The 17,352-nt window shown below is 43.0% G+C and overlaps 1 protein-coding gene across 3 annotated transcripts in view; it reads right to left on the bottom strand.

Annotated features, from left to right (window-relative positions):
* unm_sa1614 (un-named sa1614) overlaps window positions 1-17,352 on the bottom strand; it is a 258,244-nt gene that overhangs the window by 107,544 nt on the left and 133,348 nt on the right. For all 3 annotated transcript variants that reach the window (XM_041204808.1, XM_041204807.1, XM_041204809.1), the window contains exons 8-9: window positions 9,794-9,869; window positions 2,127-2,213 (exon numbers count right to left, since the gene is read on the bottom strand). In XM_041204808.1, coding sequence (XP_041060742.1) covers window positions 2,127-2,213; window positions 9,794-9,869 — 163 coding nt within the window. The remainder of the gene's footprint in view (window positions 1-2,126; window positions 2,214-9,793; window positions 9,870-17,352) is intronic.

Here is a 17,352-nt window from a genome sequence, read left to right on the forward strand (position 1 = left end):
GTTTGGTAATTTCCTTCCCTAAATTAGACAGCTGTGAACTGGAGACATATTGTTCAAGATTCCAGAAATACACCCTCCCATCTTACCACTAAACTGTAAGTGGCAGATACTTCATTCTTAAATAACACAGCCACTGTGTGCTTCTCTAGAATTAGTTTTTTTTTTGTTCATTCACAAGATGTGAGCATCGCTGGCTAGGCAAGTATTTATTGCAAATCCCAAATTGCCCATGAGAAGGCGGGGGTGAGCTGCCTTCTTGAACCGCTGCAGTCCATGTGTTGTAGGTACACCCACAGTGCTGTTAGGGAGGGGGTTCCAGGATTTTGACCCAGTGACAGAGAAGGAACATCAATATATTTCCAAGTCGGGTTGGTGAGTGGCTTGGAGGGGAACTTGCAGGTTGTGGTGTTCCCATGTATCTGCTGCACTTGTCCTTCTAGATGGCAGTGGTCATGGGTTTGGAAGGTGCTGTCGAAGGGGACTTGCTGAATTCCTACAGTGCGTCTTGTAGATGGCACACACTGCAACCACTGTGCATTGGTGGTGGAGGGAATAAATGTTTGTGAATGGGGTTCCAATCAAGCAGGCTGCTTTGTCCTGGATGGTGTCAAGCTTCTTGAATGTTGTTGGAGCTGCACTCATCCAGGCAAGATTTGTGCCTTGTAGGTATGGACAGGATTTGGGAAGGCAGGAGGTGAGTTACTCGCCGCAGGATTCCAAGCCTCTGACCTGCTCTTGTAGTCACAGTATTTATAAGGCTAGTGCTGTTCAGTTTCTGGTCAATGGTAACCCCCAGGATATTGATAGTGGGGGATTCAGCGGTGGTAATGCCACTGAATGTCTGAATGTCAAGGGGCGATGGTTTGATTCTCTCTTGTTGGAGACGGTCATTGCCTGACATTTATGTTACTTGCCACTTGTCAGCCCAAGCCTGGATATTGTCCAGGTCTTGCTGCATTTGACAGGGACTGCTTCAGTATCAGAGGAGTTACGAATAATGCTGAAAATTGTGCAATCATCAGCAAACATCCCTACTTCTGACCTTATGGTGGAAGGAAGGTCACTGATAAAGCAGCTGAAGATAGTTGGGTCAAGGACACTACCCTGAGGAACTCCTGCAGTGATGTCCTGGAGCTGAGATGACTGACCTCCAACAACCACAACCATCTTCCTTTGTGCTAGATATGAATCCAAGCAGTGGAGAGTTTTCCCCCTGATTCCCATTGACTCCAGTTTTGCTAGGACAACTTGATGCCACACTTTGTCAATCGCTGCCTTGACATCAAGGGCAGTCACTCTCACCTCACCTCGGGAGTTCAGCTCTTTTGTCCACGTTTGAACCAAGGCTGTAATGCGGTCAGGACCGGAGTTACCCTGGCAGAACCCAAGCTGAGCGTCAGTTAGCAGGTTATTGTTAAGTAAATGCTGCTTGATAGCACTGTTGATGACCCCATCCATCGTTATACTGATGATCGAGAGTAGACTGAAGGGACAATAATTGGCTGGGTTGGATTTGTCCTGCTTTTTGGATTCAGGATATATCTGGGCAATTTTCTACATGCCGGGTAGATGCTCATCTTGTAGCTGTACTCGAATAGCTTGGTTAGGGGTGCAGCAGGTTCAGCAGCACAAGTCTTCAGCACTATTAATGAAGAAACCCAGAATTGGCTATTTCGGCCCATTCTAAATTTGACATCAGGGAAATGCATTTCAAGCTATCCTGGCTAATTCTTGTTTAAGTTAATATCTATTTTGGAGTATATTTCTGTCGTTTCATTACAAAAGTCTGGGTTCAGAAATGCTGGTTTCTGCATTGACACCACTAGATATTTTTCATTTTAGTATTTATAGATTAAGAAATAGAACTACATTCAAACACAAATAATGCAGATATGAGAAGAGTACAGCATATTTTGAACAGTACATACACTACTATGATTTCAATTGTGTGTATAGGTTAGCTACCCTTGTGTAAATGAATCATTCTTCCTCATGAAATCTTGAAACCTGCACAGTTAAATAAAAGTGTTCTGAGCACTGGTCAAAACACAAAGTGGACTATGGGCGCATCATATTACACAAAAATCCTAAGTCCAGACAATTTAAGGACAGTAAAAGAGACTTACCTCTTTGTGGTCCAACTGTAATGCTGGTTTGAGCTGATCGCGAAGGCTGCAGAGCTGCTTCTTTTCCTCATCCTGGTTCTGCTTAATCTGAAACAGTGCAAGACAAGTTTTTAATTAAAAATGCTGCTCAGGAATTTGTTCTTTTCATCCCACACATTTTCAATGGATCCCTGAGCTTATTCTTTGTTAACACCAAATTACTTAGCTCTGGGAACAAATAACTCATAAACTGTCTTCTATGCATATGTTTTTTCAGGTGCTCCCTATCATCAATTTTTCAGTTTTTGGGTCATTGGAAACTAATTTCTATAATTTCTTAACAACAACTTTTGTGTTTTTTTCTTCAAAGGATCAGTTTCCTATTCAATAAACTATGAGGGTAACTTTAATTAGAAGCAGTCCATGTCCAAATGCAGCAAGACCTGGACAATATCCAGGCGTGGGCTGACAAGTGGCAAGTAACATTTGCATCACAGAAGTGCCAGGCAATGACAATCTCCAACAAGAGGGAATCAAACCATTGCCCCTTGACATTCAATGGCATTACCATCAGTGGATTCCCCACTATCAACATCCATTGACCAGAAACTGAACTGGACTAGCCATAGAAATACTGTGGTTACAAGGGCAGGTAAGAGGCTCAGAATCCTGCAGTAACACACCTCCTGACTTCCCAAAGCCTGTTCACCATCTACCAGGCATAAGTTAAGAGTGTGATACAATACGGTCCACTTGCCCTGGGTGAGTGCAGCTCCAACAACACTCCAGAAGCTCGACACCATCTAGGAGAAAGCAGCCTGCTTGATTGGAATCCCATCCAAAAACATTCACTCCCTCCTGGCAACAGTATGTACCATTTACAAGATGCACTGCAGCAAGGTTCCTTAGGCAGCACCTTCCAAACATACAATCACTATCATCTAGGAGAAGTGCAGCAGATGCATGGTAACACCATTACCTGGAACTTCCCCTCCAAGCCATGTGGCATCCTGACTTGGAACTATATTGCTGTTCCTTCACTGTTGCTGGGTCAAAATCCTGGAATTCCTTTCCTAACAGCACTGTGGGTATACCTAGACCACATGGACTTCAGTGGTTCAAGAAGACAGCTCACCACCCCCTTCTCAAGGGCATTTAGGGATATGCAATAAATGCTGGCCTACCCAGCAACACCCACATCCTATGAATGAATAAAAGAAAACCCTAATCTACCCAGATGGTATGCTTGAAACATTGGTTTTGCAGCTTGTCTAGGTTTACTCTTCATTGATGTCAATGGAGAGTAAAATTAGGTGAGGTGCTAAAACTGGCAAAAAAGCACAGTGAATGCTGCATGTCAGGCGGATACTTCAAGTGAGAACCAGGCCTAATACAATAACTTCAGAGGGGAAGTGAAGAGGAAAATGTGATTGGCAAAGAGAGAATATGACAACAGAATGGCAGTTAACATAAAGGTAACCTAAAAATCTTTTACCGGCATGTAAACAATAAGCAGGTCCTATTAGGGACTAAGTGGGTGATATATGCTTAGAAATGCAGGGCAAGGCTCAAATACTTAATGAGTTCTTTGTATCGATGCTTACTAAGGAAGAGGATGCTGACAAAACAGCTGTAGAAGCGGAAATGGTGGAGGTAATGGATGGGATGAAAATTGATAAGCAGGATGTACTGGAAATGTTGGCAATGCTTAGAGTGGATAAGTCACCTGGTCCAGTTGATCTGCATCCCAGGTTACTTAAAAATGGTTGTGGAGCTAGTGGAAGGGCTTGCCATAATTTTCCAATCTTGCCTGGGGGAGATGCAAGAGAATTTGAGAGTAGCAAACATGACACTCTTATTCAAGAAATAGTGTATGGACATTCCTAGTAACTACAGGCTGGTCAGTTTAACATCAGCAGGGATAAGGTTTCATAAACAATAATCAGGGAAAAAAAATCAGCCGGCACTTTGAGAGATTTGGGTTACTAAAGAGAGTGTGCACAGATTTGTAAAAGGCTAATCTAACCGAATTATAAATGACTTGGGCATTGAAATAATTTGCTGATGATTCCAAACTTGGAGGCGTGGCTGACAGCGCAGATGATACCAAGTCATAGATAAATTTAATACAGAGAAGTGTGAGGTGATGTACTTTGGCAGAAGGAATAGGGAGAGCCAATATAGGTTAAATTGACTTTAGTTAATTGGTTTATTTGATTATTTGTTTTGCTCAAACGAGTATAGCCTAAATGGCACAAGGACAGAGGGACCTGGGGTGCATGTGCATAGATCTTTCAAGTTGACAGGACATTGAGAGAGAAGTTAGCAAAGTATATGGGTTCTTGGGCTTCATAAATAGAGGTATTGAGTACAAAAGTAGGGAAGTCTTGCTGAACAAGGAAAAGCTCTGTTAGGCCGCAACAAGAGCATTGCGTCTAGTTCTGGTCTACTTTGGGAAGGATGTAAGGGTCCTTGTGAAGGTGCAGAGTAGATTTACCGAAATGGTTCTTGGGATGAGGGATCTTAGCTATAAAAGGTTAGGTTGGAGAACTGGGGCTGTTCTCCTTGGAGTAAAGGAGAATGAGAGGAGATTTGATAAAGGTCTACAAGATTATTACAGGCTTAGATAAGGTTGGCAAAGAATAACTGTTCCCATTAGCTGGTGGTACAAGGGCTAGGTAACACAGATTTAAAGTTTTGGGCAAGAGATACAGGGGGATGTGAGGAAGAACATTTTTACGCAACAAGTGGTAATAAGGAATTTTCTGCCCATGAGAGTGGTGGAAGTAGAGCAGATGAATGATTTCAAAAGGAAATTGGATGGACACCTGAGCGAAGTAAACTTACAGGGTTACAGGGATAGGGCAAGAGATTGGGACTGATTGGATTGCTCTGCAGTGAGGTGGCACAGACTCCCGGCATGAAATATGTCTCCTTATTTACGCTACCAAAACCATTTATGATAGTGAACATTTCTATTAAAGGTGCATGAAGGACAGGCACTAGGGGAATGTGCAAGGATGAAAACTTGACTTTTATGTGGAATATTGGATGGTTTGTTTGATAATGCTGGTTTGGACTGTTTTGTGGTGGCTTTTATTTCAGTATTTTGGTCAAGAGGATCTTGTGATGGTCCATAACAGAGGGATGGCAAGATGTGGGACTGTTGGTTAATGGGATTTACTGGTACTGCAGTTGGATGAGCCAATCACTGACAGCCCAGCCAGAAAGGCCATATGTTGGTTCCTTCTCGCCTCCTCTGCTTCTTCCTCCTCAGCTGCTTGCCGTATACTTGGTGACAAGGCTGTCCTCTCACGATGGCAAGTTTTTACAGCAGACTACAATGAATTGTGCAACATACTCTGGAGAGTCCTACAGGGGTCCTCCAGAGGGGTTCAGGCAGCAGAACCAATGCTTAAACACTGCAATAGTTCACTCAATGACTTTCTTTGTGACAGCATTGCTCTTGTTATACCCATGCTGCCTACAGGTGTGTGGATTATGTGCTGGAGTGAAAAGTGCAGGTTTGCTAATAAATTAATGAAAGATGCAAGAACTATACAGTCATGATAATGGGAGACACTGAATGAGGCAGTGATTATGTTAAAAGCAGAGAAGGGGAGAAATTTCTGATGTCTATTCAGGAGAATTTTCTTGATCAGTATGTTTCCTTCCCAATAAGGAAGGAAGCATTGCTGGATCTAAGACTTGACCCACTTCATCTAAGAATGAAGTGGGTCAAGTGGAGAATGTCAGTCAGGGAGCACCTCGGAAATAGTGATTCTGGTATTGTTATGTTTAGATTAGTTATGGAGGAGGACAAGGAGAAATGTAAAATAAAAATACTTAACTGGAGGGGGGTAACTTTCAGTGAATTAAGGAACGATGTGGTCCAGGCTAATTAGAGTCAAAGACTTGCAGGTAAAAATGTAATGGAGCAATGGGCAATGAGGCGATAGTTCAGGTGCAGGCTAGGCACATTCCCACAAGTGGAAATGGGAGGATGAAACAGAAAAAGGAGGCATTTGGCAGATGTCAGTTTAAGAATACAGGAATCAGGTGAATATAAAAAGTATGGAGGGCAAGTGAAAAGGGAAATAAGAGGGTCAAAGAGATAAAGTATCACATATTATGCTTGTCAGAGAAATGAAGCCCTTGAATGAAAGGGATAGCAGCAGCACGTAAACAAAGTTGACTAAGGGATAGAAAATAGACAGATATGGTGAATGGTTGTTTTCCCCAGACTAGAGGAAGAGATGCAGTGGAATACTTCAAGGTTCAATAATGGGCCAGTGCTATTTTTAAAATACATTAATGACTTGGGACAATTTGAAATTTGCAGATGATACAAAGCTTGCAAGTGTAGTGAACTGTGAGAAAGACAGTAATAGACTTCAAGAGGCATAGATAAGTTTGTGGAATGGACGGACACGTGACAGATGAAATTCAATGTAGGGAAGTGTGAGGTAACTCATTTTAACAAGAAGAATAAGGAAAGACAGTACAAGTTAAATGGTACAATTTTAAAGGGGTATAGTATGAGACCTGGGGTCCTTGTTCACAAGTTCTTTGAAGGTAGCAGGGCAGGGTAACAAAGCATTTTAATGTTAATGAAGCGTTTGAGATCCTGGACTTTATAAAAAAAGGCATAGAATATAAAAAGGCTGAGATTAGATTTGATACGGGTGATTAAAATTATGAAGATTTAGATAGAGTAAATAAAGAGAAACGGTTTCCAATGACTAAAGGTAACCAGAAGGTGCAGATTTAAGTGATTTGCAAGAGAACCAGAGTTTACTCAAAGAAGAACATTTCCATGAAACAAGTGGGTAGGACTTGACATGTGTTGGGGTGTTGGAAATGTGATAGGGTGGTGAATACAGATTCAACAGATGGCTTCAGAAGAGAATTGGATAAATTCTTGAAAAAAAATAGCAGGGATTTGTGGACAGAAGGCGGATTGGGAATAATTAGACTGGTCTTCGAAGAAGCCAGCAAAGATTCTACGGAGATTTTACGGAGCACTGTGCAGCAGCATTAATTACTTTAAGACAAGACTTCAGCCCCTCTCTCTTGAGAGGAAGTCTTAGAGTGCTGCTGACCAATCGAAGGGCTGGCAGGTCTGTAGTGCCAACAGAGTTAACCAGGGACAATGGCCACTGCTGGGACAACAGGCAGTCCCACCACAGCAAGGAGCCCAGATAAGTCTGGGGGTTGGGGTCTTGGCAGGGAGCAGCGAGGAGGTTGGGGAGCCAGGTTCAGGAGACCAGGGGGTGGGTTAAAGGGGGGGGCATGATGTGGGGGGTAGTGCATCCAATGGGTCCAGGGAGCCTGCAAAGCAGGTGCCTTCCCACCCAACACCAGCCACACAGCTAAAGCTGCCGAACTTCCTGCATGGCGTGGGCCTCCTCCTGCTGTGGATAAAATATTGGTGGCACCAGGAAGAAGCCCTTAAATGGCCATTAAGTGGCCACTTAAGGGTTTCAATGTACCCAAGAGTGTGCGGGTAGGCTCCACAGAAAATTTCAGACAGGTTGGGGGTGGGTGTGTAGATGGTGGGGAGGCACCTGCTGGATTTTATGCTCACCCACTGGCGGGTTTGAAGGCAGAGGAGTGTAAGATCCAGGCCAATGATTCTAAGGCCAACTGGCCCATCGTCCTTGTACTGACTCTTTGGTAGATCTATCTAATTAATCCCCTCCTTTGCTTTCTTTTCATTGTCCTGTGAATTTTTGAGAGCACAACAACTGTAAAAAAAAGTTTCTTCATGTCACCTCTGGTTCTTTTGCCAATCACCTTAAATCCGTACCTTTTGGTATCAGCTCCTGAAACATTCTCTCCTTAACAAAACCATTCATAATTTTGAACATCCCTATTAAATTTTCTCTCAACCATCTTCTCTAAGGGAAATAGCCCAATTTCTCCAGTGTTTTTTCAGGAGGCTATGGATGGGCTGGTCAGATGGGCTGATCAGTGGCAAATGGAAATTAATCCAGATAAGTGTGAGGTGATGCACTTGGGCAGAACAAACAAGGCATGGGAATACACGATGAATGGTAGGACCCTGGGAAGTACCGAGGATCAGAGTGATCTTGGTATGCAGGTCCACTGTCCCTTAAGCTGGTGGGGCAGGTAGATAAGGTGGTTAAGAAGGCATATGGGACACATGGGAAGTTCCACATCCCTGGTCCCGTTCTAGTGAATCTCTTCTGCATCATATCCAAGGCCTTGCCATCCTTCCTATAGTTTTGTGCCCAGGGTTGAACACAATACTCCAAGAAAGACCTAACCGTGTTTTAGAAATATTTAGCATAACTTCCTTGCTTTTGAGCTCTATTCCTCCATTAATCAAGCCGAAGGTCCCAAATGATTTTTTAAACACACTCTTAGCTTGTCCTACATCTGTTCCTGCACCCCCCCCTTTAAAATTGTACCATTTGTTCATTTTATCTCTCCTCAATCTTCCTATGAAAATGGGGAGGCAGTGCTGCAGTGGTATTGTCACTGGACTAATAATCTAGAGACCAAAGGTAATCCTCTGTAGACCTAGGTTCAAATCCCACAATGGCTGATGGTGAAATTTGTATTCAGTAAAAAAAAAATCTTGGAATTGAAAGTTGAACTGAAAGTCTAATGATGACAATGAAACCATTGTTGATTGTTGTAAAAAGTCAATCTGGTTCACTAAGGAAATCCGCCATCCTTACCTGGTCTGACCTACATGTGACTCCAGACCCACAGTAATGTGATTGACTCTTAAATGCCCTAACAAGCCACCCAGCTCTCAAGGGAAATTAGGGGTGGGCAATAAATGCTGGCCTAGCTAGTGACACCCACATCCAATAAACAAATTAAAAAAAAACTTCTCTGCATTAAATTTAATCCATTTCACTAGTCTGTCTATTTCCTCCTCTCCTCCTGATTGTTTACTAAATTTGCAAGTTTTGCATCTGAAAGTTTTGAAATTATGCCCTGTATACCAAAGTTCAGATCATTAATAGATATCAAAATGACAAATGGGTGATAACACTGTAAATATGCCTCCAGTCTGAAAATTAACCATTCACCACTACACTATGCTTTTTTCACTTTACCAATTCTGTAACCATTCTGCCACAGTTCCTTTAATCCCAAGTGCTTTAATTTTGGTAACAATTCTATTATGTGGTACTTTGTCAAGCACCTTTTGAAACTCCATACACACATGCACTGTAACAGAAAGGGGCAGGTTAACATTTTAGTTTGCAGATCCAAAATTCTACAGCACTTCTTTTACGGAAAAGCAGAAATTTCTTTTGGTATCCTTGCCAGCATTCATTCCTCAACCATCAGTTGCAATCAGATTGGCTGGCCATTAATTTTACCTGTGTTTGTGGGTCCTTGCATGGCACATATTGGCATGCAACATTTGCCTAAATAATGAAAGTGACTGCACTTCAAAAAGAAATCACTGACCATGAAGTACTTTGGGATATTCTGAGGACTAGAACAATGCTACACGCTATTTTTCTTTCCTTATTATTCTTTACGTACATGTAATTACATATGATGTACTGCACAGAAACAGCCAGACTAATCCATGCCAAAGTTAATGCACCACTTGAGCCTACTCTACCATCCTTTCTAAACCTTTCAAAATTGCTGCTCATTTCTACCAGCAATCCTGAGGGAAGATGTTTCATACTCACATTCTGTAAATCTGCCGCAAGCATTTCAACATAATGCCTGATCTTCTCAGCTGTTTTCAAGCCTTCCTGAAAGAAACTGCAAAAGAGTACAGCAAAACTCATTTATTATAGAATTTTAACCAATATCATGGGATTTCCTAACACAATACTATTTTCTTTCAATTTCCAAAAGAAATAAAAACATAAGAACAATAAAAATAGGGGAAGAGTGGACCATAATAGAGTCCCTTGAGCCTACTCTAAGATCCTTTCCTGCCTGATCCCCATATCCATCTGTCAGAGCCCAAAAGTCTATTGATCTTAGTCAATAATTGAGATCCACAGCCATCTGAGGTGAAGTACTGAAAAAATTTACTGCCTCTGAGTGAAGAAATTTCTCCTCAGTTAGTCCAATATATCCGTCCCTTTATCCCAAGAACATGGCCCCAATTCTCGACCTTCCAATCAGGGAAAATGTCCCTTAGCATTTACCCTGTCAAGCCCACTCAGAATCGTATACTTCAAAGAGATCACACTTCCTTCTTCTAAATTCCAAAGTACACACCCATTCTGCTCAATCTCATCTCATAGGAGTAACCCTCCCATCCCAGCAATCAATGTAATGAACCTTCATTGCACCCCCTCTAAGATGATTATATCATTCCTATGTGCAGACACAGGGGACAGATTTTCCCTACGGGGCAGTGGTGTGGTAAGGAAACAGAAGTTGGGACTGTTTCTGTACCTGAACCTGTCTCCGTGGAAAACAGTCACTCGCTGGATTTTGATGAAGGCATGCCCTTGCTTGGCATGAAGGCCGGTTCCCTGTCCAATTAGGGGTGGCAGGCAGGCTCTCAAAGTTGGAGGGCCAATAGCAAGCTGAGATGGCAGTTAAGTGTGGGAGAGAGCGCTTCAATATAGGAGGTGCCCTGTCACCAACATTTTAAAACTTTAATTGAAACATGGGGAAGGATTTTCCGGTCCCACCCACCACAGGACTGGAAATTCCCACCTGAACTCAACCGACCTTTTGATGGTCCGTCAAATTGTCCACACACCACGATTCCCATGGTGGACGGGACAGGAAAATTTAGGCCATGGCTCTTACAGCTAGGCCAGCACCGTGGGGGCCGGGGTAGTCTTACCAAGGCCCAGTACAAACAAGACTTCTTTACTCTTGTACTCCAATCCACTTGCAATAAAGCTTAACACACAATCTGCCTTCCTAATTGTTTGCTGTATCTGCATGTTAACTTTCTGTGTTTCTCATACAAGGCCACACAAATCCCTCTCATAGAGACATAGAGGCCTACAGCACAGAAAAAGGCCCTTCAGCCCATCAAGTCTGCATGGGCCAAACATGTACCTAACTATTCTAAACCTATTTTAAAGCACTAGGCCCATAGCCTTGTATGCCATGGCATCAAAAGTGCACATCCAAATACTTCTTAATGTTATGAGGGTTTCTGCCTCTACCACCTTTACAGGCAGTGAGTTCCAGATTCCCACCACCTTCTGGGTGAAAAAAATTCTTCCTCACATCTCCTCTAAACCTCCTGCCCCTTACCTTAAATCTATGCCCCCTGGTTATTGATGCCTCCACCAAAGGGAAAGGATCCTTCCTGTCCACCCTATCTATGCCCCTCATAATTTTGTACACCTCAAATCATGTCCCTCCTCAATCTGCTCTGCTCCAGGGGAAATAACCCCGGTCTTTTCAATCTCTCCTCATAACTAAAACTCTCCAGCCCAGGCAACATCCTGGTAAATCTCCTCTGCACTCTCTCTAATGCAATCACATCTTTCCTATAAAGCAGATTCCAGAACTACACGCAATACTCTAGCTGTGGCCTAACCAGTGTTTTATACAATTCCAGCATAACCTCCCTGCTCTCATATTCTATGCCTCGGCTAATAAAGCTAAGTGTCCCACTTGCCTTCTTAACCACCTTATCTAACTGTCCCATCAGCTTAAGGGATGGTGGACGTGCATACCAAGATCACTGATCCTCGGTACTTCCCAGGGTCCTACCATTCATTGTGTATTCCCGTGCCTTGTTTGTCTTGCCCAAGTGCATCACCTCACACTTATCCGGATTAAATTTCATTTGCCACTGATCAGCCCATCTGACCAGCCTGTCTATATCCTCCTGTAATCTAAGGCTATCCTCCTCACTATTTACCACCCCACCAATTTTCGTGTCATCCGCAAACTTACTGATCAACCCTCCTACATTCAAATCTAAATCATTTATATATCCTACAAACAGCAAGGGACCCAACACCGATCTCTGTGGAACCCCACTGGACACAGGCATCCAGTCACAAAAACACCTCTCAACTATCATACTCTGCTTCCTGCCACTGAACACTAGCACTAATTAGCTTATCAATATTAGGAGAAATGATGGATAGTAATAATGCCACTGCAATCCAGAGGCCCAGACTAATATTCTGTGGACACGGGTTCAAATCCCACCATAGCAGCTGACGGAATTTAAATTCAATTAATAAAAAAGAAAATCTAAAATTGAAATCTAATCTCAGTAATGGTGACCATGAAACTGCCATCGATAACAGAAAAACCCATTTGGTTCACCATTACCCTTTAGGGAAGAAAATCTGCCATCCTTAACTGGTCTGGCCTACATGTGACACCAGATCCACAATAATGTGGTTGACTCTCGACTGCCCTCTGAAATGGCCTAGGAAGCTACTCATTTCAAGGGCAATTAGGGATGGGCAACAAATGCTGGCTTTGCCAGCGACATCCACATCCCATAAAAGAATACATTTAAAACATTCTATTTTACTGTTTTTTCCAAAGTGAATGACCTCATATTTTCCTACATTAACCCCCATCTGCTAGACTTTTAAAAAATTCATTCACAGGATGTGGGCATTAATGGCTAGGCCAGCATTTATTGCCCATCCCTAATTGGTGGTGAGTTGCCTTCTTGGACAGCTGCAGTCATGTGGTGTAGGTACACCCACAGTGCTGTTAGGGAGGGAGTTTCAGGATGAAGGAACGGTGATAAATTTCCAAGTCAGGATAGTGTGTGGCTTGGAGGAGAACTTGCAGGCAGTGATGTTCCCATGCAACTGCTGCCCTTGTCCTTCTAGGTGGTAGAGGTTGCAGGTTTGGAAGGTGCTGTTGAAGGAGCCTTGTTGAGTTGCTGCAGTGCATCTTGTAGATGGTACACACTGCTGCCACTGTGTGTCAGTGATGGAGGGAATGGATGTTGAAGGTAGTGGATGGGGTGCCAATCAAGCAGGCTGCTTTGTCTTGGATGGTATCGAGCTTCTTGAGTGTTGTTGGAGTCACACTCATCCAGGCAAGTGGAGAGAATTCCATCACACTCCTGACTTGTGCCTGGTAGATGGTGGACAGGCTTTGGGGAGTCAGGAGGTGAATTACTCTCTGCAGAATATTCAGCCTCTGACCTGCTCTTTTAGCCACCGTATTTATATGGCTTGTCCAGTTTAGTTTCTTGTCAATTGTAACTCCCAGAAATGGCATTGAATGTCAAGGGAAGATTGCTGGATTCTCTCTTGTTGGAGGTGGTCATTGCCTGCCACTTGTGTGGCACAAATTTTACTTGCCACTTATCAGCCCAAGCCTGAATGTTGTCCAGTTCTTTCTGCATATGGGCACGGCCTGCTTCAGTATCTGAGGAGTAGCAAATACCTTCTTGCCCACTCACATAACCTGTCTATATTCCTTTGCAGATATGCAGGGCTGAATTTCAACTTAGAAAAACTGGCAGGTTTGGATTGGTTTGGTGGTGGTGGTGGTGGGGGGCTAGGTGGTGCTGTGGTGTTTCTCAGAAACCTGCTTGCCAACACAAACCCATCTTCAACCTACCCATTTCTAGCTTTAGCTGAAATTGCAAAGTGGATGGATGATCCACCAAGTCACAGATCACAGAACTGTTATGGTGTAGAAGGAGGCCATTCAGCCCATTGTGTCTGCACCGGCTCTCTGAGCATTTTAATTTAGTGCCAATCTCCTGTCTTTTCCTTGTAACCCTGCAAATTGTTTCTATTTAAATAATCATCCAATGCCCACTTGAATGCCTCAATTGAACATGCCTTCAGCACACTTCCTGGCAGTACATTCCAAACCCTACTTACTTGCTGTGTGAAAAAGTCTTTTCTCACCTCGCATTTGATTCTTTTGCAAAACACTTTAAAACTGTGCCCTCTGGTTCTTGATCCGTTTACGAGCACAAACAGTTTCTCCCTACCTACTCTGTCCAGACCCCTCATGATTCTACCAAGTCTCCTCTCAGCCTTCTCCTCTTCAAGGAAAACAGTCCCAACTTCTCCAATCGTTCCTCATAACTGAAGTGTCTCATCCCTGGAACCATTCTCATAAACCCTCTCTGCACTCTCTTCAATGCGTTCACATGCTTCCTATAGTGTGACACCCAGAACTGTACACAATACTCCAGCTGAGGTCTAACCAGTGTCTTACATAAGTTCATCATAGCCTCCCTGCTCTTGTGCTCTATGCCCCTATTAATGAAGCCTAGAATATTGTATGCTTTAGAAACAGCTCTCTCTAAACTCGAAACGTCAACTCTTTTTTTCTCCGCTGATGCTGCTAGACCTGCTGAGTTTTTCCAGGTAATTCTGTTTTTGTTTTGGATTTCCAGCATCCGCAGTTTTTTGTTTTTATCTCTCTACCTGTGCTTCCACCTTTAATGACTTATGTACATGTACACCCAGGTCTCTCTGCTCCCGCACACCCTTTAGAATAGCATCCTTTATTTTATATTGTCTGTCCATGTTCTTTGTATCAAAGTGTATCACCTCACACTTCTCTGCATTGAACTTCATCTGCCACTAGTCTGCCCACTCCACCAATGTGTCAATGTCCTTTTGAAGTTCTACACTGTCCTCCTCACAGTTTATAATTCTCCCAAGTTTTGTGTTGTTCGCAAACTTTGAAATTGTCCTCTGTGGACCAAGATCTAGATCATTTATATTTATCAGGAAAAGCAAGGGTCCCAAAACTAACCCCTGGGGAACGCCACTACGAACCTTCTTCCAGCCTGAAAAATACCCATTAACCATTACTCTCGGTTTCCTATTGCTTAGGCAATTTTGTATCCATGTTGCTATTGTCCCTTCTATTCCATGACCTATAACTTTCCTCACAAGTCTGTTGTGTGGCACTGTATTGAACACCTTTTGGATGTCTATACACACCACATCAACGGCCTTGCCCTCATCAACCATCTGTTACATCTTCAAAAAACTACAGCAAGTTAGTTAGACACGATTTTCCTTTAACAAATCCATGCTGACTCTTCCGAATCAATCCACATTTTTCCATGTGACTAATTCTTCTATCCCAAATAGTTGTTTCTAGAAGTTTCCCAACCACCACCAGAAGTTAAACTGGCTGGTCTGCAATTGCAGGGCAGATCTTTACAACCTTTTTGAACAAGGGCGTAATATTTGCAATTCTCCAGTCCTCTGGCACCTCCCCTGAATTCAGGGAACATTGAAAGATTATTGCCAGTGCCTCTGCAATTTCCACTCTCACTTTCTTCAATATTCTTGGGTGTATCTCATCTGGTCCCAGTGCCTTATCAACTTTAAGTACCGAGAGCTTGTCCAGTACCTCCTCCTTATCAATTTTAACAATTTTAAGCCCTTCTAGTGACAGAGTTCCCTCCTCTGTCACCATGGCCTGGGCAGCATCTACCTCGTAGGTAAAGACAGATACAAAGTATTCATTGAACACCTCAGCCATGTCTTTTGCCTCCATGTGTAAATCCCTTTTTTGGTCCTTAATCGGCCCTACTCCTCATTTTACCATCCTTTTACTATTGATGTGCTTATAGAACACTTTGGGCTTTCCTTTTATGTTAGCTGCCAGTCTTTTTTCATAATCGCTCTTTTTTCAGAATTCTCCTATTTGCTTTTTCACATCCCTTCTGAACCTTCTGTATTCAGCTTGGTTCTCAACTGTATTTGCTACCTGACACCTGTCGCAAGCATAATTTTTCTTCTCTAACTTAATTTCTTTCTCCTTTGTCATCCAGAGAGCTCTGGATTTGTTTGTCCTACCCTTCCCTTTTGAGGGAACATACCTTAACTGTGCCCAAATCATTTCCTCCTTGAAGATAGCCCATTGTTCAGCTACTGTTTTTCTCACCAACCTTTGACTCCAGTCTATCTGGCCCAGCTCCGTTCTTGCCCCATTGAAGTCCACTCTCTGCCAGTTGATTATTCTTACTCTGGATTGACCAATATCATTTTCCACCATCATCCTAAACCTTAAGATACAATGATCACTGTCCCCTAAATGTTCATCCACTGTAATTTGATCTACTTTGCCCACCTCATTCCCAAGAACCAGGTCTAGCAGTGCCTCCTTTCTTGTTGGACTGGACACATACTGCTGTAGGAAATTCTCCTGAACACAATCTAAGAACGCTTGTCCCTCACTGCCCCTTACGCTACCATTATCCCAGTCTATATATGGGTAATCTAAGTGCTCCAGGAAGTTGGGTTACAACTCGAAATATGATAATGAAGCTGCAAGCCTCATTGCCATCCTGCTTTTGAACTTTAACTGCTATCAATAAGGCTTCCTGGTTGCCAGAGAACCTGACAGCTTTTTCAAAGCGAGGATTTGGTGGATTCACAAAGTAAATAATTTCACCCCCACCACCTAGATCCAAGTGCCTGCCTGAGAAACCACTGCAATTCGTACCACAACCGCCAGGCCCCAAGCAGCCCTCCCGAGGCTCTGATCCTTCCCAACCCCAACAGGCCAATCCCCAAGTCCAAAAGGTCCAATCACCCCAATCCCAATCCCTGTACTCACCAAGCCCAATATCTCCAGTCCCATCAGACTTAATATTTGTAGTCCCACTATACCTAACATCCTCAGCCCCACTAGGCCAATTCCCTAAGTCCAACAGGCCCAATTCGCCCCAATCCCACCATGCCCCAATCCCCTCACTTCCATCAGGCCCCAGAATCAGCACCCTCCCATTCTCGAATCACAACTTTGCTCTGTTGCTTTGACTGTCCCTTTGGATTTATAAATTTCCCCTCACTTAACACCTCTCCCCTCCTTTTTAATTTAAAGCCTATCTGCAGTTCTACAATTTGCCAGCACACAGGTCCCAGCCTGGTATAAGTGTATCCCATCCCAATGGAACAGCTCCCTTTTCCCCACTAATGTTGCCTTTTCCCCCAGTCTCCCATACCACTCTTTGAGCCATGTATTCAACTCACTGATCTGAAATATCCAATTTCTATAAAGCATTAATAATTTGTTTATACATTTCTTTATTTAAATTCATAAGTCCATTAATATCACAACCCAAATATTTTAAATTTGGTTGACAAATTAGGCACAATTAATAAAGAGGCTCTATTATATTAGTGCACATGTTGTAAAAAGTTATTGCTAGTACAGACATTACACAGAGCTATGAGCCATCTGTTCAGAAGCTGTATTCTCTTTACATGGCAGATGCATGCCATTCTCAGGACTGCTCTGATTGTCTGAGATGGAAGATAAATGAACATTGACAGCTTCAATATTAGTGGAG

Source organism: Carcharodon carcharias, chromosome 14, assembly GCF_017639515.1.
Source record: "Carcharodon carcharias isolate sCarCar2 chromosome 14, sCarCar2.pri, whole genome shotgun sequence".
Classification (NCBI taxonomy): domain Eukaryota; kingdom Metazoa; phylum Chordata; class Chondrichthyes; order Lamniformes; family Lamnidae; genus Carcharodon; species Carcharodon carcharias.